Below are 22,733 nucleotides of genomic sequence, written 5' to 3'. Positions count from 1 at the left end.
AGAAGTTGGACAGGTGTACCTAATAAAGTGGCCAGTGAGTGTACATATATATATATATATATATATATATATATATATATATATATATATATATATATATATATATATATATATATATAATCATAAATATTATACGAATGTCTCTATTAGGTGTGATAGTCTTGTCCCAGATTCCTGTTATTCCTTTTTCTCCCCCGTTCTCCTCATTACATTTAGTTTTCCTCATGTCAGTAGAAGAGAACAAATGATATTTCTGCATCTTTCGAGCTTTTCTGCGTTCACAGTCCGGACATTGTAGGAAATGTTCCTTTCAGAGGAAATCAATAGAACGTCGTCGTCTTTGTTTTTTTCTCGTTTTTGTAGAACGGCTCAGTATTGACAAATAGAGCCAGAGCGCAGGACATCGATCTCCTGATGTAAAATCACTGCGAGCTGAGCAAGCTAACGGCCATATTCCAGGGAAATGAAAAGTGATCTGGGATAGACATCAGCAGAATGAAACGTCTCCAAGGGAATGGAGCACATATGTAGCAGAGCTGAATTTGTCAGAATTATTCACCCCCATTAGTTTAGTATCAAAATCTACAAACTTTCTGCTGTTTATAATAAACGAGAACAATGTAAATATCTCAACACAGCAAATGTAACAAGTGGTGTCTCAGAATCAAGGACCTGTCACACGATCCATGCTGCCTGTACCTCGGCCAACAATGGCAGTCAGGCTTATTTTTCTCTGAAACACTCTGGCTCATCGGAGAAAATGTAGTTTGGAAAGTCGGCAGAGAATTATTGGAAGAGATGAAACTAATCATGGACGTTTTTTCACTGCTTCAGGTGATTGTCAGGTTTTTCGCTAAGTACACACATGGAATACACCAGTCAATCACCTGCCAATCTCCCAGCTTATTAAACTATACTTTCTCAGAAACATCAAAGCAATTGTCCCGCCAGGCTCTGATTCTTTCTGCCTGTGGTTTTTACAGCATGAATGGAGTGGCAAGTTCCCTGTAAGCACAAAATGTCACTTTTACTGACTCTTGCGGGCTCAGAATTATGCTCCCCTTCATGACAGCATCTTTAATATTTAGCAAAACCCCTCTGGCTGTTATGACCTGCCACAGACATGATGCATAGTCAGACACTGGCTTCTGGCGGCGATCCTGCGGAATCATAACGTCAGGGGCAATGACTTTCAAGTCACTAATATTCTTACGTTTGCAACTATAGCCTTCTTCACGTTTCACCAAAGCTTTTCCATGAGGTTCAAGTTAGTTGTCACCGATGGCTGCTCTTCCAGGACTTCTCCTGAAACCAAGCTTTGGTGGACTGTCACTGTGAGATGTTCCTGGCTCTTTCTGTTGTTGGAAGGTCCAATTATGTCAAAGCTTCAGTTTCCACAAACCAGACATGATGTTTTCTCTTAGGTTTTCCTAATACTTGATTGAATCCATCTTGTCTTCCACACGCTGCAGGTTTTCAGTGCCAAAGGAAGCTGAGCAATCCCAGAGCATCTCACGAGCCTCCACCATGCTTCTCTGTAGTCTTCACTGAGCCCCTGCTATGCTTCACTGTCAACATCATCGAACCACCATCATGCTTCACTGTAGTCACTAAATCACTGCCATGCTTCACTGTAGTCATCACCTAGCCACCTCCATGCTTTACTGTAGGCATCACTGAGCCACCGCCATGCTTCACTGTAGTCATCAATGTGCCACCACTATGCTTCACTGTAGTCATCAATGTGCCACCACTATGCTTCACTGTAGTCATCAATGAGTTATCACCATGCTCTGCTTTAGTTGTCACTGAGCTACCACCATGTTTCACCATAGTCATCAAGGAGCCAATGCTATGCTTCACTGTAGTCATCTAGGAGCCACCACCATGCTTCATTGTAGTCATCATTAAGCCACCACCATGCTTCACTGTAGACATTAACGAGTCACCGCCAAACTTCATTTTAGGCATCAATGAGTCATCATCATCAGAGGCTGATGTCTGGCTGTCTATCACGTGTGCAGCAGGTCATAACAGCCAGAAAGGCTTCAGGAAGCTTAATTATAAATCATTATAGACATCACCATGTCACCGCCATACTTCACAGTAGTCATCATTGAGCCACCGCCATGCTTTATTGTAGACATCACTGAGCCACTACCACGCTTCATTGTAGTCATCACCATATTTCACTGTAGTCATTACTGAGCCACCACCATGCTTTAGTCTAGACATCAATGAGCCACTGCCATGTTTTTCTGTAGCCAATGAATCACCACCATGCTTAACTGTAGTCACCAATGAGCCACCACCATGTTTCACTGTAGCCATCAACGAGCTACCACCATGCTTAACTGTAGTCATCAATGAGCTATCGCCATGCTTCATTGCCACTGTTAGCCAATGAATCACCACCATGCTTAACTGTAGTCACCAATGAGCCACCACCATGTTTCACTTTAGACATCAGTGAGCCACCGCCATGCTTTACTGTAGACATCAATGAGCCGCTGCCATTTTTTCTGTAGCCATCAATGAACCACCACCATGCTTAACTATAGTCACCAATGAACCACCACCATGTTTCACTGTAGTCATCATTGAGCCACCACCATGATTAACTGTAGTCATCAATGAGCCACCACCATGCTTCACTGTAGACATTAACGAGTCACCGCCAAACTTCATTTTAAGCATGAGTGAGCCACCGCCAAACTGCATTGTAGGCATCAATGAGTCATCATCATCAGAGGCTGATGTCTGGCTGTCTATCACGTGTGCAGCAGGTCATAACAGCCAGAAAGGCTTCAGGAAGCACTAACGACACTTGTCATCAATAAGTGAATAATTCTGATTGCCGCTTGTACCAGCTCTAGCTGCATTGTTTGTTGCTCGCGAGGTCAGATAATGTGTTCAGTTGACTACGCAAAACTACAGATAAAATATGGGAACCGTCGGATGTTCCAAGTGACACTCACTGTATGAAAAGCTCACCTCTCCTACAACCAAAAAATAAACACAAAACTGCTCTTCATTATCTGGCAAACTCATCTCTTTACCATAGAAACTCAGCTCTGCTATATACCTCATATTCAGCTATGTCTCTTGTGAAATACGCATTCAGGCAAACTGAGCAACCCTAAATCTAAAAACCTCAGCTTTGCATTACCGGAGATTTAGCTCGGCATTATCTGACAGATGACGCACGGCACCGTCTGAAAAAAAATCAACTCCGCTCTGCTACATACAAAAACACATCTTCTCTATATGTAAAAGAAACTCTCAGGTTTGCATTGTCTGACAAACTCATCTCTGCTGAATTTGATAAAATAAGTCCTATATCATGTGAAAAATCCATTCCTGCTGCCTGTGACACACTCAGCTCTGCTTCACCTGTAATACACAGCCCTTCTACTTCTGGCAAACTCATCTCTGCTGCACTTGTCCCTGTCTTAGGAGATAGACCTGTACAGACTGAACAGCCAGGATAAGCTGGGCCTGACGGTGTGCTACAGGACGGATGACGAGGACGACATGGGGATTTATGTCAGCGAGGTAAGACCGGGGGATTACAGTAATGAGTGGTATCGGGTGACGCTTATCGTCACTGCCGGGGGCGACGCTCGTCTTCTTGGCACCATTATCATAAAATCTCATAATAATATTCTTTAAACCTGCTTGTATCATATTCATACATGAAAGAGGGGATCAAAGAGCACCCTAATTCCAGCATCTTGGGCAAAATCCTATACTGGGTAACTAAAGCTTTTTATCTAGGATTTTTTCAAAAACAGCGCCACTCTTGTCTATAGGAAGTTGCTGGTATTGCAGGTCACGTCCATTCACTTCAATGGCGCTGAGCTGCAATACCAGATATTGCCCATGGATAAAAGTGGCGCTGTTTCTGAGACAATCCTGGGGTTAATAAAAAGGCCCCCCATTACACGGGGTGTTACTGGTATTGCAGCGCGGCTTCATTCATTTCAATGGGTCTGAGGTTTGTTTCCAAACCTAATCCATGGACAGGAGGGGCGGTAATTTGTTTAAGCGACCCCCCCAAAATCAAAACATAATTAAGGGGTTGTCACATAAGCAACATTATTAATATATGACAGGGGTCCCCTGTGAGAATGGAACATTCACTTCTATGGGAACAGTAATGCGCAAAAGTAGCATGGAGTAGAATGGTCACGCATGCGCACTACCGTAACCGGAATGTTGGCCGCGAATTCGCAATACCGCATGCTCTGACGGGACTGTCAAATCCTCATTTGCGAGATCAATGAGGTTCCAGCTGACCGCTTCCTGAGCATAGGTGACCAATGTTACCCCTTTAATTAGATCTGTTCCTGGGAAAGCTGGGTGGCAACCAATACGGCTGCCATTACTCCTCCTACGTGTGTCGTCACCCAACTTTCTCAGATTCCGGAATGTTTTACTGAAGCGATCATATAAGATGGAATTGGGCAGGGGCATAGCTATGGGGGGGCTGGTGAGGTGTGTGCCCCAGATGATGGGTTCTGGGGATGGGGGCGCCAACATGAGTCACGTTATCTTACCCTTTGCCCCATGTGTTTATTCCTTATAGATTGACCCCAATAGCATTGCTGCTAAAGATGGACGGATCAGAGAGGGTGATCGGATCATACAGGTGAGACCACAGATCACACGATGGGATCGGTTAGTGGGTCGGTCTCTCCCATTTTGCAACTTTCCAATATATTTTCCCTTAGCATTTTAATTTATCACCATTTTCACGATCACTGCTTGCTGTCAGTGAATGGACAGGTCGATTTTTCCTCCTTTTTAGATTCTGAGTTTTTCTGTCTTGCTTTCTAGATTAACGGGATCGACGTTCACAACCACGAAGAAGCAGTCGCCCTCCTCACAAGTGAAGACACAAATGTTTTCCTATTGGTGGCGAGGCCAGAACTACAGGTAGGAAGCACTTGCGAAAAATAAAAAAAATTAAAGGGATTTTCCAAAGATAGACATCCCCATGGATAGGTCTCACAAGTGAAGATCCGATTCTCTCGTCCTGGCAATTATTCACTTCCCTCCAAGGTCTTTGTCTGTTAGTGTAAACGGAAGAGTGGAAACGCACCCCACTGCTCAGGGCGTGCATACTTTTGCAATTTTGTTTATTAGATTGCCTAGGCTAGCATCAGCACCAGGCGAATCTGGACAAGGCTTGCCATCCTCATGACTAGGGGGTCCACTCGGTCTATATCTCACCTGGGCGCATCCGCTGTGAGCTGAGCCCGCTCCATAAAGTGCCAGCTGTGGTGAGGAGGACAAATCAAAAGCAAAGAGGCAGCCACATCACACGGATTATTGCTCCATTGTATCTAAACTAAGAAACAAAGTAACGTTTCTTTAATCAGAAATCTTTCTGCATTCTGTGTACACAGCTCCTACACTACACTATGCGTCTCCATGGTAACAGACTACAAACAAATGTAGTCAGGGTACAGAGAAAGCATAAAAACACATTAAAACCCACATTGTTTTCAATGAAGATTAGTAACAAAGTTGCTGTTTTTTTTTTCTTTTTTACACTTTTGATGCATTGGAATAATAAAAGTAGTTGCAAATGTCTAAACGCCCTTTCTGAAATGCATGATCCCACTGTGCTGTCGGTTTTTAGGAAAACAAATTAGGCACGGTGACAGCGTAGGAGAACAAAGCACATGCAGATAATAGGCTAGATGACACAAAATTCCGATAATCTGGAAAAATGTTGATAGTCTGGAATGTTTACAATACAAAACCATTAGGTTCTTTAATCTGTAATCCCGTACAGTCTGGAAGTCTGTTTTAAAAATTCCGGATTGGTATTCTAATAGGGAAGGGCTGAGTTTTTTTGGGGTTTTTTTTTTTTGCCTCCGGTATCGTTCCCTTTATTAACACTCTTTGGTGTCATCTCTTCTTCTGCTTCCCAGCTGGATGAAGGATGGATGGACGATGACAGAAATGATTTTCTGGATGATTTGCACATGGACATGTTGGAGGAACAACACCACCAAGCAATGCAATTTACAGCCAGCATGCTCCAGCAGGTAGTCCGTCAGCATCTCGCGTCCGATCTGATATTCCGATCCCCCGGCTTTCCATTAAACGGATTAAACTAACCAGCCACCGTAATGAATAGACGAGGTTATGAGCGGCGGGGGAGGGGAGGAATTGTCACCATTTTTATATTAAAGGCCCACGGGGGAGAAGATGATAAATTTTGATGTGAAAACATTGCATTATTTTTGCCGGATGCGCTTAAGATAACCGGACTGACAGCTCAGAAAGATCCGACAGCCGGAGAGATTTCTGATATTTCTAATAGAAATTGTATTTTTTTTTTTTTTTTTTTTCATCTGATTTCCAAAAAGTTCTAGTCATTTAATAAAGTGAGAATATTTATATATATATATATATATATATATATATATATATATATATTTTTTTTTTTTTTAGAAAAGACACAGACTGCTACTAGAAATCAGAAAAATGGTGCAGATCAGGGAGTATTTAAAGGGCTAGTATGAGATTCTGTTAGAATCAGCGCCACTCTTATCTATAGGCCGGATCTAGCACTGCAGATCAAGGGGTTGATAAAACATTGCTGCTTTCTTTAAAAAAGAAAAAAGAAAAGCGTAACGCCTGTTTTCAGATCGCATTTGATATTACAGGATTGATAAAACATTATTGTATTCTTTCTGAAACAGTGCTACCCCTGTCTGCAGGTTGCATGTGGTATTACACCATAGGTCTATTTACTTCAATGGAGCTCAAATGCAATATCACACACAACCTGTAGGGGCGCCGCTGTTTTTTTTGGTTTTGTTTTGTTTTTTTTTAAAGAAATCAGCTATCTTTTTAGAATTCTGTACAGCCCCTTTAAAAGAATTAAAATCAATTGATGTCATAATATGACTAAGGTTCATATCAGGCCAAGTTGAAAAGTCTAGAAGCCTAAAATACATGCATTTTACTATGAATTTGTAAAGTCTCCATCCGTTTTGCGCATACAGCTCCTATGCAGTTTTATGTGACTCCAAGGTTAGGCACTGAAAATAAAAGCCTGTGTGAAAAAGACATTGAGATGCAATACCAGATGTGGCCTGTGGATAAGAGAGGCGCTGTTTTTTGCGGGTTGTCTCATAAGCTGTAACCTGAAAAGCTGAAACTGTGGCTACAGCCTGAGCCATATTCACACTTCCTGCAGTCTTCTAAGATTTGACCAGCAGAGTACATCCACCCTCTACCATATTTTTGGATCTACGTGGATCACACCTGTGCCTAAGAGGAACCATAATAATAATATTATGGATTTTTCAGGGAATTGTCTACTTTTTTCTGGCATGCTGTTTGTTTTTACAAGTGCTCTGAGGGCATAATTATATAATATTATTTAGCCAAATTTTTCAAAACTATTTTTTTTTTTTGCATTTTCAGAAAAAACTTGAGGAAGATGGAGGAACGACAGACACAGCAACAATTTTATCCAACCAGATCGAGAAAGACAGTGGCGTGGGGCGCACGGACGAAAGCACTCGCAACGACGAGAGCTCAGAGCAGGATGATCACACCACGTCTTCCAATACGCTTGGCAGCCAGAAAAAACTCATGTACAGTCAGGACACGTTGGGCAGCGGAGACATGCAGTTCAGCAACGAGTCCTTCATCTCCGCAGACTGCACGGACGCCGACTTCTTGGGCATCCCCATGGACGAGTGCGAAAGATTCCGAGAGCTGCTCGAACTCAAGTGCCAGGTGCAAAGCTCCAACCAACGAAGTAGATATTACCAAACCAGCACCTTGGACACCAACCGGAGCGACCAAGAAAGTGTAGACCGGGAACTGGAGATGCTGAACGAAGAGTTGCACAGCATCGAGCTCGAGTGTCTGAACATTGTACGGGCGCACAAGATGCAACAGCTAAAAGAGCAATACCGAGAGTCTTGGATGTTACACAATAGCGGCTTCCGGAATTACAACACTAGTATTGACGTCCGCCGACATGAACTTTCCGATATCACCGAACTGCCCGAAAAGTCAGATAAGGACAGCTCAAGTGCCTACAACACCGGGGAAAGCTGTCGGAGCACCCCGCTAACTTTAGAAATCTCCCCCGACAACTCATTGCGTAGGACGGCCGACGCTGCCAACTGTCCGAGTGTCGAAGGGGCAGCAGGTAGTGCCGTTTACAGTGCAACCCAGAAGAACTTGAGATCAAGCGGAGAGAGTCGAGAGTCCAGCCCGGCCAGACACCTCCAATCAGCCAAGGACTCTGACTCGAGCAAATCCACAGAAGTTAAAGACAAAAAAGTCAACGAGGTTGGCAAAAGCCTCTCGGAAAAGCCAAACTCATTTGCTACTCAGTACCGGCACTCACCCTATAAACATGCCCACATCCCTGCCCACGCGCAGCACTATCAAAGTTACATGCAGCTGATCCAACAGAAATCGGCGGTAGAGTACGCCCAGAGCCAGATGAGTTTGGTCAGTATGTGCAAAGACCTGCAGAATACGGCAGAACCCAGGATGGAATGGAAAGTGAAGGTGCGGAGCGACGGGACGCGTTACATCACGAAACGGCCCGTCCGGGACAAGTTGTTGAGAGAACGCGCCATAAAGATCAAGGAAGAGAGGAGCGGCATGACGACGGACGACGACGCCATCAGCGAGATGAAAATGGGACGTTATTGGAGCAAGGAAGAACGGAAGCAACATCTCCGCAAAGCCTCGGAGCAGAGGAAAAGAAGAGAGTTCATGATGCAAAGTAGGCTGGAGTGTCTGAAGGAGAAACAGACCACCGACGACAGCAAGGAGGTCAGCATCATCGACCTCAGTCACAAAAAGATGATGAAGAAGCGCAACAAAAAGATTTTTGACAACTGGATGACGATACAAGAACTGTTAACCCACGGGGCGAGGTCTCCCGATGGGACGAGGGTCTACAACTCCCTGCTGTCAGTCACAACTGTATAAATTGTCTAGATGAATGTTTTGTATATAACAAACTACCACTGTGGTAGAATTCCCCGCCTCGTTCAATGTGGCAGATATGTTCTTGTTTTGTAAATATAAGATAATTACAGTCACTGTTAATAGTTTTTTTTTTTTCATCTTTTCTATGACATTTTACAATTTTACTTATGTATATAACCGAAACACCGCTCAATCATTAAAGTGTAGCTCTGCCTTTGATAAACAAGGTCAAACCAGACATCTTTATAATGTATTTTTATCAGCATGTTTACTTTTTTAACATACAGAGGGAAATGGAAACAAGCAGGTCAGAAGCTGATAATGGATCTGATTTTGGGATTAGTCTCTACTTAGTACCTTGAGTACACAAGGGTGCATTGTATCAGCTGTGATTAATAACCCAGACACCCGTTAATTGAAATTATCCAGGCAATATCAGGTGTTTTTTTCCCATCAGGTTGTCTTCATTATAAAAAGGAAGAGGCATTGTGATCAAAAACTAACTACGTTCTCAAAAATTGACGTTAATAATCCAGATTGTCTTGGGTACAAGTGAAATTGGCACTAGATCATGGGTGCAGAACATTTTCTGTTTCCGGAACCAAAAGTCACATTTGACTGCAGTTTGCATCTGATATTTTTATGGTAGGACACCTGTATTTGCCATAAATGTCTGATTATTAGGAACTCCTGTTCTGCTGAGACTTTTGCATAATCGGTAGGCCCTCTGCTCCCCTATACAGTTCCCAAGTGAGGGGGAAACCGGACCTGTGAGCAACTCTTATCATTGTAACTTATGTAAGACATGGAAACAGACGACAAAGTACTAAATGGACAGCCTCAATTCTACCATCCACAGAGTGCCCCACCATAACTTTACCACCCACACAGTGCCCCACCATAACTATACCATCCACACAGTGCCCCACCATAACTATACCATCCACACAGTGCCCCACCATAACTATACCATCCACACAGTGCCCCACCATAACTATACCATCCACACAGTGCCCCACCATAACTATACCATCCACACAGTGCCCCACCATAACTCTACCACCCACACAGTGCCCCACCATAACTATACCATCCACACAGTGCCTCAACATAACTCTACCACTCACACAGTGCCCCACCATAACTCTACCACCCACACAGTGCCCCACCATAACTCTACCACCTACACAGTGCCCCACCATAACTATACCATCCACACAGTGCCTCACCATAACTCTACCACTCAGACAGTGCCCCACCATAACTATACCATCCACACAGTGCCCCACCATAACTATACCATCCACACAGTGCTCCACCATAACTCTACAATCCACACAGTGCTCCACCATAACTCTACAATCCACACAGTGCCTCACCATAACTCTACCACTCAGACAGTGCCCCACCATAACTATACCATCCACACAGTGCCTCAACATAACTCTACCACTCACACAGTGCCCCACCATAACTCTACCACCCACACAGTGCCCCACCATAACTCTACCACCTACACAGTGCCCCACCATAACTATACCATCCACACAGTGCCTCACCATAACTCTACCACTCAGACAGTGCCCCACCATAACTATACCATCCACACAGTGCCCCACCATAACTATACCATCCACACAGTGCTCCACCATAACTCTACAATCCACACAGTGCTCCACCATAACTCTACAATCCACACAGTGCACCACCATAACTCTACAATCCTCACAGTGCCCCACCATAACTCTACAATCCACACAGTGCCCCACCATAACTCTACAATCCACACAGTGCCCCACCATAACTCTACAATCCACACAGTGCCCCACCATAAGTCTACAAAACTCACAGTGCCCCACCATAACTCTACAATCCACACAGTGCTCCACCATAACTCTGCCATCCACACAGTGCTCCACCATAACTCAACAATCCACACAGTGCCCCACCATAACTCTACAATCCACACAGTGCTTCACCATAACTCTACCACCCACATAGTGCTCCACCATAACTCTGCCATCCACACAGTGCTCCACCATAACTCTGACATCCACACAGTGCTCTACCACCCACACAGTGCTCCACCATAACTCTGCCATCCACACAGTGCTTCACCATAACTCTGCCATCCACACAGTGCTCCACCATAACTCTGCCATCCACACAGTGCTTCACCATAACTCTGCCATCCACACAGTGCTCCACCATAACTCTGACATCCACACAGTGCTCCACCATAACTCTGACATCCACACAGTGCTCCACCATAACTGACATCCACACAGTGCTCCACCATAACTCTGACATCCACACAGTGCTCCACCATAACTTGGACATCCACACAGTGCTCCACCATAACTCTGACATCCACACAGTGCTTCACCATAACTCTGCCATCCACACAGTGCTTCACCATAACTCTACCACCCACACAGTTCTTCACCATAACTCTGCCATCCACACAGTGCTCCACCATAACTCTGACATCCACACAGTGCTCCACCATAACTCTGCCATCCACACAGTGTTCCACCATAACTCTGCAATCCACACAGTGCTCCACCATAACTCTGCCATCCACACAGTGCTCCACCATAACTCTGCAATCCACACAGTGCTCCACCATAACTCTGCCATCCACACAGTGCTTCACCATAACTCTGCCATCCACACAGTGCTCCACCATATCTCCGCCATCCACAATGTACCCCATCATACCTGGGCCAGCTATAGTGCCACACTCTAAATGTCACAGAGTACTCGGCCATAGCTGTGCCAGCCACACAATGTCACACCAAAACTACCATGTACACAGTACCAGAAGTTTAAAAAGCATAGTGTTCTACCATTATTGTGCCAGCCACACCATAGCTGTGACAGCCACAGTGCACCACCAGAACTGTTCCAGTCGCACAGAACCCCACCATAGCTGGACCAGCCATATAGTTTCTCAGTTACTGGCAGCCACACAGTGCAAAATGCTTACATGTCTCTTCTTTATCACTGTGCTCTGCTCCGACATGGAGAATACATGTGAGCAGCCACCGAACAATCACATAGAGGGCTGTATCGGTCCATCGGGTCACAGGTTGTGCACCCTTGCTCTTGAGCAGTGATTCTCAGCTCCATTCCTCAGTACCCCCTAACAGGCCATGTTTTCAGGATTTTCTTAGTATTGCACAGGTGATGGATTATTAGCAAAGCACCAAACATTGCCACAGATTCTTTCTATAAGATGTCCACAATTCATGACATGTTGGGGTTTCCTGGAGAATCGCTGCTTTAGAGGTTATAAGATGTAAATGAACTGCAGCTCATTTGTAACCATTCACCCTTGTGTACTCAGAGTATTGAGAAGAAGAAACAACTAATAGTTCCATGTTTAGTAAATAGCATGCTTGTTGATGGCTTCCACACATCAACACAATGCAGAGTAAGCAAAAAATAAAAAATGGGTGAGAAAAGAGATAACTAATATAAAGTAAAGGTGTTGTTTTACTTTAATGGTAATCAATGGTTGAATTGAAGCCGGAGCCAGGTCTGGCTTAGCAGGATTTCTTTATATACCAAGTGCATATTGTCCATGACATTGTTATTAAACCCGTGATTGCCAAATAATCCTTTATTACAAATGTAATACATTTTAACCTTAACTTGTAATAAACACAAGCTTTTTCTTGCCTGAAGACACAGACGCAACTGCCAATATAAAACTGATATTTTATAAAACTGTATTTTGTGATATTACTTTGCTGTTGTGTTTTATATAGCCGACCTTTATTTATCCATATCTATCTACCATGAAAAGATATCTCTCGTACAATGTAAGCCAGCAGTCTACCGTAGACACAACAATGTTATGTGTCGATTCTTATCAAGAATGAGATTTTATAAGAAATATTCTTGTTATTTTGCCTCCTTCTTGACCATTGACAAGGACGAGTCGCAATGTGTAATTTTTTTTTTTTCAGGATTTGTACTGAAATAAAAAAAAATGTAATTTCATAAAATCGCAGATGGTTGCAAACAAGGCAATGTAAGAAAATAAATTATTGTTTTGTATCCACTAAAGTCTACAATTGTTGAATTTTTTTCTTTTTGCTGTGTTTCTGGAGGTAAACTGGGCTTTTGTCTAGCTATAGTCATGGAATGTATTCGGTGACCGCAGAGCAGATCTTCATGTTCTTTGTAAATGTGGGATTCTATGGACTGCTTTTAGTGCCCCTTACGGTGCCAGAAGACATAAGTCAAATTTGAGATAAACTGGCTGCATTTTTTTTATGATTATAGAGTTTTCTTAAAAGGGTGGGAAAAAGTTGTTTGCGATACCAACATTTTTCCTTAAAGGGGTTTCTTGCTTGATTCCTTAAAGGGGGTTCTTACTTCCCAATCCTCAGAAGAGGATTCAAGGCACTTACTATTAACAAAAAGTGGCATTGTTTTTGCAGGGGGCAGGTAGCCTGTCACATAGAACAGGAGTTGATAACGTTTTGCATCCTACTTTCTCTCTCCATGGAATGCAACTTCATGAAGAACATCCCTTTATAGGGACCAGCTCATTTCTACCTGTTTCTGAGCACGACTATGATCTACTATATATACTCCCTATATGGGAGGGATTAAGACTAGAGAGAGGAATCCCAAAAAGGGATTACACTGCTTCAAAGGAGGAATGTACAAAGCTGACTGGCTCTGTACAGTTGCATCATGGGTATTGTAGTGTACAGAAATGACCCCAAATCTGGAAATGGCTAGGGTGAAAAAAGTTTTAAGGGTAAAAAATAAGTTTTAATACTTTTATCAAACATAATTAGAGTACTTTTTTATTTGTTGGAAAGTTAGACAACCCCATTAACAGCTTTTGCAGTTTTTGTCCTAGGAGTCACTACATGCAGCAAAGTTTTGTTTACATTAGCACTGGAGGGCATACAGAATGAGCAGGTGCTATAATAATAATAATAATAATACCATCAGTCAAAGTGGGCCCAAAAATAAATTAATGAGTGGAAAATAGATCCAATGTCCGTATTCTTGATTTTGGGTGTTGTAAAAAAAAAGGGTTCCCCAGTTCCAAATCCTCAAACTCATCCCTACTGGATCGAAGGGGTTTTCCAAGTAGCGCATCCCTTTCAATGACTTAGAACCAAGTCTAGCATAGTGGATTCATACCCAAAAGGCTTGGTAAGCTCCAAAAGTTAAAGTATGGGCAACTTTGACCTTTGCTTGTCACCTTAATTTAGCTTTCCCCTATGTTATGCCTCGTTGGAGGGTGTGACCGTGCTACCCTTCGCTCTCACCTCTCGATATATAATTCCTCTATTACTGTAAGAAGTTTTCCCTAATCTTAATGAGCAACGAAGAGAAGAAACTCATTTTACAGTTAATTTACTTCCTGCTGAATTCATCTTGCATGGTACATGGTGCCCAAGAATAAGCACAAAATAATTAATTTCTACCGAGATGATTATACTGGAGGCTGATCCTAATAGAAAACTAAGGAAAAATCAATTTACCCTATGGATTTATTACATAATTAGTCGCCCACGTCTCTAACGTACAGTCATTTTTAATTGGTCCATTAGTGTGCATTGTAGCGGGTGTTTTTGCAAGTTTTTTTCTCCATTGGAAGCCTTCATAGACAGAGTTTGCTTCTGAAATGCCATGTTGGGCTAAATTCTAGACAAATCTGGCAATTCAAGATGGGCAGATCTGTGGACGTTTGGGTTCTGGTACCTGACCTAAACTTTAGACCAAAGTTCAGTTCACTTACCCTGGAAAACAATGGAGACTCAAACTTTGGATATGGAAAAAGAAACTTTCTCCCTCTCTGTCTTCCCCAAGAACATCGAACTTTGCAATGGACTTCTGGGAGAAATCCATGCTCAACGTTTGGCCTCGGACACTAGCTGTCCGGTATGAATCTCGAACTTTTAAGTTCGGGTTCGCTCATCTCTACTGGCAATGAGAGTTCATCTTATAGCAACACCGCAGTAAAATGAAGCTTTACATGGTGCCTATAGAAATCACTGGACTGTCTACATAATGTATTGATGTGTTCAGTCCTCCAGACAGAAAACATCACTTCGTAGCTACTTCAAGGAGACCTGTCCTCAGGTCATAAATGACCAGAGATATGGGCCTTTTTAATTAATCCTACTTTTAATGGTCTTTACTAAGGAGGCGTTGCTCACTGGGGGGGTAATGCAGTAAAAAAGACACGCCCCAGAGGATCCTGTGAGCCACACCCCCAGGTTAATACTGGCCAGTTTTGCACTTATTTTATTCCTGCTGCTCTCTTGAGTATTCTCGTTTTTTTTTTTTTTTTTTTAAATCCACCATACGGTTCCAGAGATATTGACCTTTTTATTTAGAGCTAATTTTTATGGTAATTTTCAAATAGGGCGGTGCTCACAAGATCCTCTAGGGCGTGTCTTTAGACATCTCTCTGTATTATTAAATTGTGAACCACACACTCTTAGTAAAGACCATGAAAATTACTACTACATAAAAAGGCCCATATTTATGGAGACATATGGCGGATTTTAAAACAACAAAACGTAGAATATTCGGCGGAGCAATGGGAATAAAATAATAGCCACTTTTGACCTGGTGATATTTCCAATTTAACAGTTCTTTTAGACTCATGTTTACCTAGTCCGTCCTGACATGGGCATGTAAAGTCAGCATAACCCATAAGTCTACCAGGGATTACCAATGATAAAAGCAGGATAAGCTGAGTTGGGGAACCTGTAATTCTGCCAAGAGCCTTTTGGATATATACCATCCGTACAAATCGCACATTAACGCCGCCTACAAGGAACGTCCTGACGAACTTCATTGTATGCGCCTTAGCGTTCAGTACTGAATGCTGTGTGTGCATGCTCACAGAGCAAGAAGAAACTAAAGGGACTGCAGCCGTCAAGACTCAGCTGCTGGCCCAAGCGCTGGGCTCCCTGGGAATCCGCCCGGGGGCTGTAGAAAGGGCATTGTGGGCCGTAAATGGCCCATGGGCCTGAGGTTCCCCCCTACAAACGTCATGATAGATAGAAAGATGGATAGACGTGTAGATGTAATATAGATGCCCAGATATTCTTAACTATAGATGTAAATGGCTACATGTAGGACTATTACAAGTGAATAATTATCGTGAAATATGTATATTATTTCCAGACAATTAAAAGCCTATTACTGCATAATTGTCCGTTACAAACATATTTTTGCAGCTAATTTTGCGCAGCACGACGCTGGTGGGGGGATGCACGCTGTAATATTAATGTATGTCCCTTTAAACTTGAATCCTGGATCATCTCTCAGAAATACAAACAGCAGCGGGGGGCCGATACCGGAGATAACTTACTTTATGTTTAGTAAATTAAAACAAAATATGGTGCACAATACAGATCCTCAATAAGACGGGGCAACGCCGCGGATCCCCCCAGGATTTCTGGATGAACGCGTAATTATATTTAAGAAGTAAAAGAATGTAAATTTGCATAATTTCATTATTTTCTCAGGAGAGCAAATATTTCATACTTAAATTGCCAAAATCCGAAACGTTTTTGCAGGAAATCCAAATCGCATGGTCTTATGTAGAGAAACAGTTACTCCCATCATGCCTCAGAATTTGCCGATATTTGAGATATTTCTGAAGGGCCCTCCTTGATGAGAGCAAACCCAATGATGAACCGCTTCCGCACCTTACCTTCACAACATCATTAAGTAAAATCTTAAAATTCCACTTCACTCGGGGGAGCTCACTGCAGTAGTGTGTGATTGGTTTCCCTGTCACCAGATCAAACATCTCCAGAATTTTTCTCATGTTTTATTTTTGCTGTTTTCCTGAGTTTGCCGTATTTTTATTTTTTGAAATCCGCCATATGGTTCCAGTGATATAGACCTTGTTATCCAGTGCTATTTTTTTGTTCTTTACCTAGGGGGCAGTGCTAAACATGGAAATTATGCAGATTCCCAAGGACACGCCCTAGAGGATCATGTGAGCCACGCCTCCTTAGTCAAGACTGTGAGCACTAAATAAAAAGGTCTATTTTACAGAAACCATATAGAGGATTTAAAAAAAGAAAAGAGCAGCGTACTCAGGGGCGCAGGGGAATAAAATGTGAGCAAAAACGGGAAAGTTTTAGGGCTCTATTTAAAGATAGTCACAGCTAGGATACCCGATAAGCTAACATTTTCTATCTCAGGTGACTTCACAGGGGGTTTTAGACTAGTGTTGTCTTCACAGACCTCAGGACAATGTTAACTTCTTGTTGAACCATAGCACTTTATGCAACTGACCAATAACTCCACTTCAGCTCTATACATCAGCTACAGTCCTAGAGGCATAGACCAGGCTATGTAAAGCCCAGATTCCTGACACCCGGGTCACTTGCAGAGGGCACAAGTGGCAGGTTGGAGCTCCGTATGATTAATAGCCAGGGACTTGGAAGTGAGTGGCGGGGTTGGAGGGGTCGTGCCAGTTAGCACTCCAAGCTTAGCTGATCCGGTAAGACTTAGACCCCATCAATCTGATATTTATGGCTTATCCTATGCATTATAGTCTTGAAAATCCCTTCATATCCCACCATACCACCCTGCACTTTCCCACTCTGGTCCGGCCATTTTTTGGACCATGACGTGTCCCGTGACCCTGATTCTGGACTGCAGCGCCCCCCATATTCTGGTCCGTGCTGAACATATACCTACTCTCCTCTGCTTGTACAGGCAGCACGAGCCTAGTCCCTGACAGGCAATCTCAGTAATGCGATCAGAAATGCTATATTAATAGCCGTAACTGACCATGGAAATGAGATACATCCTCCAATTTTCCCGCCATGTAAATTCCCTCCAGTGAAAAAGCGCAATAGCATGGTACTAAACAGCAAACAGTCTGCCGATGGCCTGATATCCATTACTAAATGTATGCAAATATATGCCATATAAATAGAAAATGGCCGTCCCCCCCAGTGCATCGAATGCGCGATAAACATATTTGGATATGAAATAATTGCAATGAGGCTATCAATATAACAAATGACGCCGGCCGTTGCCTGCAGCAAAAGCCGCGCATGTTCTCTGCCCATCTTTGCTTGTTAATCCTCTAGTGTTGTGGATAAAATAACCAGATTAGAGGTTCACTAATCTCCCCGAAATACCCAGGAGAGCCTCTAATAACACAAACAGGATTATGTCTTGTGCTGCTTGCTGACTCCAGCCAGGCCCTTACAAAGCAAACAGATGCGCAGTGTGATTAGCGCACCCCCTTGTGTGCTCCTTACGCTCCGTCTTACAGGAATCGTAGGGAATGGTTGCCGTATATTATATGGTCCCTTTAAGAAACACGTTATGTCCCACCTAATTTATGGATATTGTAGAAGTCGCTGGAAAAATCTAATGTGAATTCCTGTACTTGGTCATTTCTGCATAGACTATCCAGAGTGCTCAGTGCCAGGAGGGTGCCAACAAGACGCAATGCTTTGGTCCGGGAATTTAGAATCAGTGAATCCCACCCTATCTACGAAGAAGGATGTAAACACCACCCAAAATCAAACCCTAGCTACACCCTACTCTATGCCATGTATTATGCTCACAACTGCCATTTTTTAGTTGAATTGGCGCTCTAATGGTGCGGTTTTCCTCTTTTTGAAGACTTGGCTGTGCTTCACACCCCTGGGCTTCATCTGAATGCGGATGATCCTGGAATTACACACGAGAAACATTCCCAGTTGAAAATATTTTCTAGAGTGTTTTCTAGAGGATTTAGGTGGTGCTGGGAGATTTGCCAACTTCTTGGGGAGGTCTCCTCTGTTTCTAGGATCCTCCTGGGTGTCTTCAGTAAATTTGGCAAGTATGATTGTACTAGCCCCTACTAATGTGGCAGAGTGGTCTTTGGACCCCTTTAGGCACCAGAACTTGCTAGCTCTGTACCGCATATAGCTATGTCGCTGCCCACACACTAGGGCTATCTCGTAGTTGCACAGTTCTGCCACCCTACAGCTAATTCTCTGTGTTGTACCATTGGTAATTTGCCAATTAATCCCAATATTGCTGATCTGCAATCTTCGACATAATCCATGGACAAGTTATCGTCTAGCCATTGGATCCAATTTGTATGACCGTGATCCAGCGGCCACATCTGTAGTCCGTGGCCACTAGACTGATGTCTTGCAAACCATCTCCTACCTGGTGCAATACCAGACGCCTCTTTTTTTTACATACACACGTGATGTCCCACCAGGCCGGCTAATCAGAAGAGGTGCTGTGGATACTGGCAGATAGGAGGCGGTTTGCTAGGCTCCCGTCCGGCGGCCATTGTATAGAGATGTGACCACTGGACCAAGGGTCTGCAAGTCGCTTTGCTCAACTTTAGTGACTGCTGTTAGATCGTTGTGGGCCATACTGCCTAGCCCAGAGGCAGACAACAAAATCGGATCAATTATGCTAGATCAGAGCGTGATCGTAGTATTATTCGATTCTCTTGGATGAGAAAATGTAGAAAAAAAATTCTCCATCTTCATCACTGTGTCATTCCGTGGAAATCAGACTCCATTCAGATGTCATCCGAGTGCAGTCTGGTGATTTCCACACACTCATTGACTTGTATGACCAAGTGCGATCCCAATATTAGATCAAATTCGGGCATGTGGTGATTAAATAAAACAAAATGCCGTACACATTTTTTAGATCTATTGTCTTCTGTCCGACATTGTGTAACCCATTTACGGAACAATATTTTTTCTTTAGCAGCGATTAATACAGCTGAGCAAATGTTGAAGTTGAGAAGATCCCGGTCTTGGCAGGAGGCGGTGACCTTCATCCCTTCTAGCGCCTGTGACGGCGCTGACTGCAGGTTTGGATTCATTTTTGTGCAGGATAGACAGGAATCCCTGCCTGTCTGATAGTCTGCTCCCTGCCGGGACTTGCTGAGGGTGGAAGCGGAGCAGGTGGCGCGCCTGCTGCTTCCCAGCAAGCACTGGGATGAGTCTGGAGGATGCGTTTTGTTTTACTGGAAATGGTTTTTCATCTTTCGCTGTTGGGGAAAGGAATTTTCCTTTCATTCTTCCGACCTCCGAGCGGTGTTTATCCAGCAGCTTATTGATCCTTGTTGTCGCATCCGCACCCCTTCTCCAAACTCGGGGGCTCCTCACTCATAATAAATAGGATTTATCTTTATTGGCCTTTCCTATTATTTTTGTAACACAGAGGAGGTGTTCAACCATGAGCGGAGCACCAGGAACTATCGGCCCCTGGACCCGGCACAATGTTCAGCGCATCTTACCCAATTATATCACGTACGCTGCGTACACCTAGACATTATACCGCAAAATGGTCCAATTCTGGGGGCTGACATAGACCGCTGGGGGCCCTGCGCAGCTCTATAGGTGGCGTAAATGGGTAGATGGTTGGGGTTAGAGAAAGTGTGTCCCAAGGCAAAAAATGGGGCCCAAATGCCAAGATACCGCACCATCAACTATACTATATACACAAAGTCTATGCTATATATACAGTCTATGCTACATACACAGTCTATGCTACATACACACAGTCTATGCTATATACACACAGTCTATGCTATATACACTCAGTCTATGCTATATACACAGTCTATGCTACATACACACAGTCGATGCTATATACACACAGTATATGCTATATACACAGTCTATGCTATATGCAGAGTTTATGCTACATACACAGTCTATGCTATGTACACAGTCTATGCTACATACACACAGTCTATGCTACATACACAGTCTATGCTATATACACACAGTCTATGCTATATACACAGTCTATGCTATATACACACAGTCTATGCTATATACACAGTCTATGCTATATGCACACAGTCTATAGTATATACACACAGTCTATGCTATATACACACAGTCTATGCTATATACACAGTCTATGCTATATACACACAGTCTATGCTATATACACAGTCTATGCTATATGAAAACAGTCTATAGTATATACACACAGTCTATGCTATATACACACAGTCTATGCTATATACACACAGTCTATGCTATATACACACAGTCTATGCTATATGCACACAGTCTATGCTATATACACACAGTCTATAGTATATACACACAGTATATAGTATATACACACAGTATATGTTATATACATACAGTCTATGCTACATACACACAGTCTATGCTATATGCACACAGTCTATGCTATATACACAATCTATGCTATATACACACAGTCTATGCTACATACACACAGTCTATAGTATATACACACAGTCTATGCTATATACACACAGTCTATGCTATATACGCACAGTCTATGCTATATAAACAATCTATGCTACATACACAATCTATGCTACATACACACAGTCTATGCTATATACACACAGTCTATGCTATATGCACACAGTCTATGCTATATACACACAGTCTATAGTATATACACACAGTATATAGTATATACACACAGTATATGTTATATACATACAGTCTATGCTATATACACACAGTCTATGCTATATACACACAGTCTATGCTATATACACGCAGTCTATGCTATATGCACACAGTCTATGCTATATACACAATCTATGCTACATACACACAGTCTATGCTATATACACACAGTCTATGCTATAAACACACAGTATATAGTATATACATACAGTCTATGCTATATACACACAGTCTATGCTATATGCACACAGTCTATGCTATATACACAGTCTATGCTATATACACACAGTCTATGCTATATACACACAGTATATAGTATATACATACAGTCTATGCTACATACACACAGTCTATGCTATATGCACACAGTCTATGCTATATACACAATCTATGCTATATACACACAGTCTATGCTACATACACACAGTCTATAGTATATACACACAGTCTATGCTATATACACACAGTCTATGCTATATACGCACAGTCTATGCTATATAAACAATCTATGCTACATACACAATCTATGCTACATACACACAGTCTATGCTATATACACACAGTCTATGCTATATACACACAGTCTATGCTATATGCACACAGTCTATGCTATATACACAGTCTATGCTATATGCACACAGTCTATGCTATATACACACAGTCTATAGTATATACACACAGTCTATAGTATATACACACAGTTTATGTTATATACATACAGTCTATGCTATATACACACAGTCTATGCTATATACACACAGTCTATGCTATATACACACAGTCTATGCTATATACACACAGTCTATGCTATATACACAATCTATGCTACATACACACAGACTATGCTATATGCACACAGTCTATGCTATATACACAATCTATGCTATATACACACAGTCTATGCTATATGCACACAGTCTATGCTATATACACAATCTATGCTACATACACAGTCTATGCTATATGCACACAGTCTATGCTATATACACACAGTATATAGTATATACATACAGTCTATGCTATATACACACAGTCTATGCTATATACACAATCTATGCTACATACACACAGACTATGCTATATGCACACAGTCTATGCTATATACACAATCTATGCTATATACACACAGTCTATGCTATATGCACACAGTCTATGCTATATACACAATCTATGCTACATACACAGTCTATGCTATATGCACACAGTCCATGCTATATACACACAGTCTATGCTATATGCACACAGTCTATGCTATATACACACAGTATATAGTATATACACACAGTCTATGCTATATACACA

At 42.5% G+C, this 22,733-nt stretch overlaps 1 protein-coding gene across 4 annotated transcripts in view; it reads left to right on the top strand.

The window, feature by feature from the left end:
• The window catches only part of PDZRN3 (PDZ domain containing ring finger 3), a 217,654-nt gene extending 204,595 nt beyond the window's left edge, over nt 1-13,059 (top strand). For all 4 annotated transcript variants that reach the window (XM_077276247.1, XM_077276246.1, XM_077276245.1 and 1 more), the window contains 5 exons: nt 3,457-3,555; nt 4,589-4,651; nt 4,840-4,938; nt 5,943-6,059; nt 7,450-13,059. In XM_077276247.1, the coding sequence (XP_077132362.1) occupies nt 3,457-3,555; nt 4,589-4,651; nt 4,840-4,938; nt 5,943-6,059; nt 7,450-8,985 (1,914 nt within the window). In that variant the 3' untranslated portion in view covers nt 8,986-13,059. The remainder of the gene's footprint in view (nt 1-3,456; nt 3,556-4,588; nt 4,652-4,839; nt 4,939-5,942; nt 6,060-7,449) is intronic.
• The last annotated feature ends 9,674 nt before the right edge of the window (nt 13,060-22,733 follow it).

Source organism: Ranitomeya variabilis, chromosome 8, assembly GCF_051348905.1.
Source record: "Ranitomeya variabilis isolate aRanVar5 chromosome 8, aRanVar5.hap1, whole genome shotgun sequence".
Taxonomy (NCBI): domain Eukaryota; kingdom Metazoa; phylum Chordata; class Amphibia; order Anura; family Dendrobatidae; genus Ranitomeya; species Ranitomeya variabilis.
This window is presented reverse-complemented; position numbering and strand designations above follow the sequence as displayed.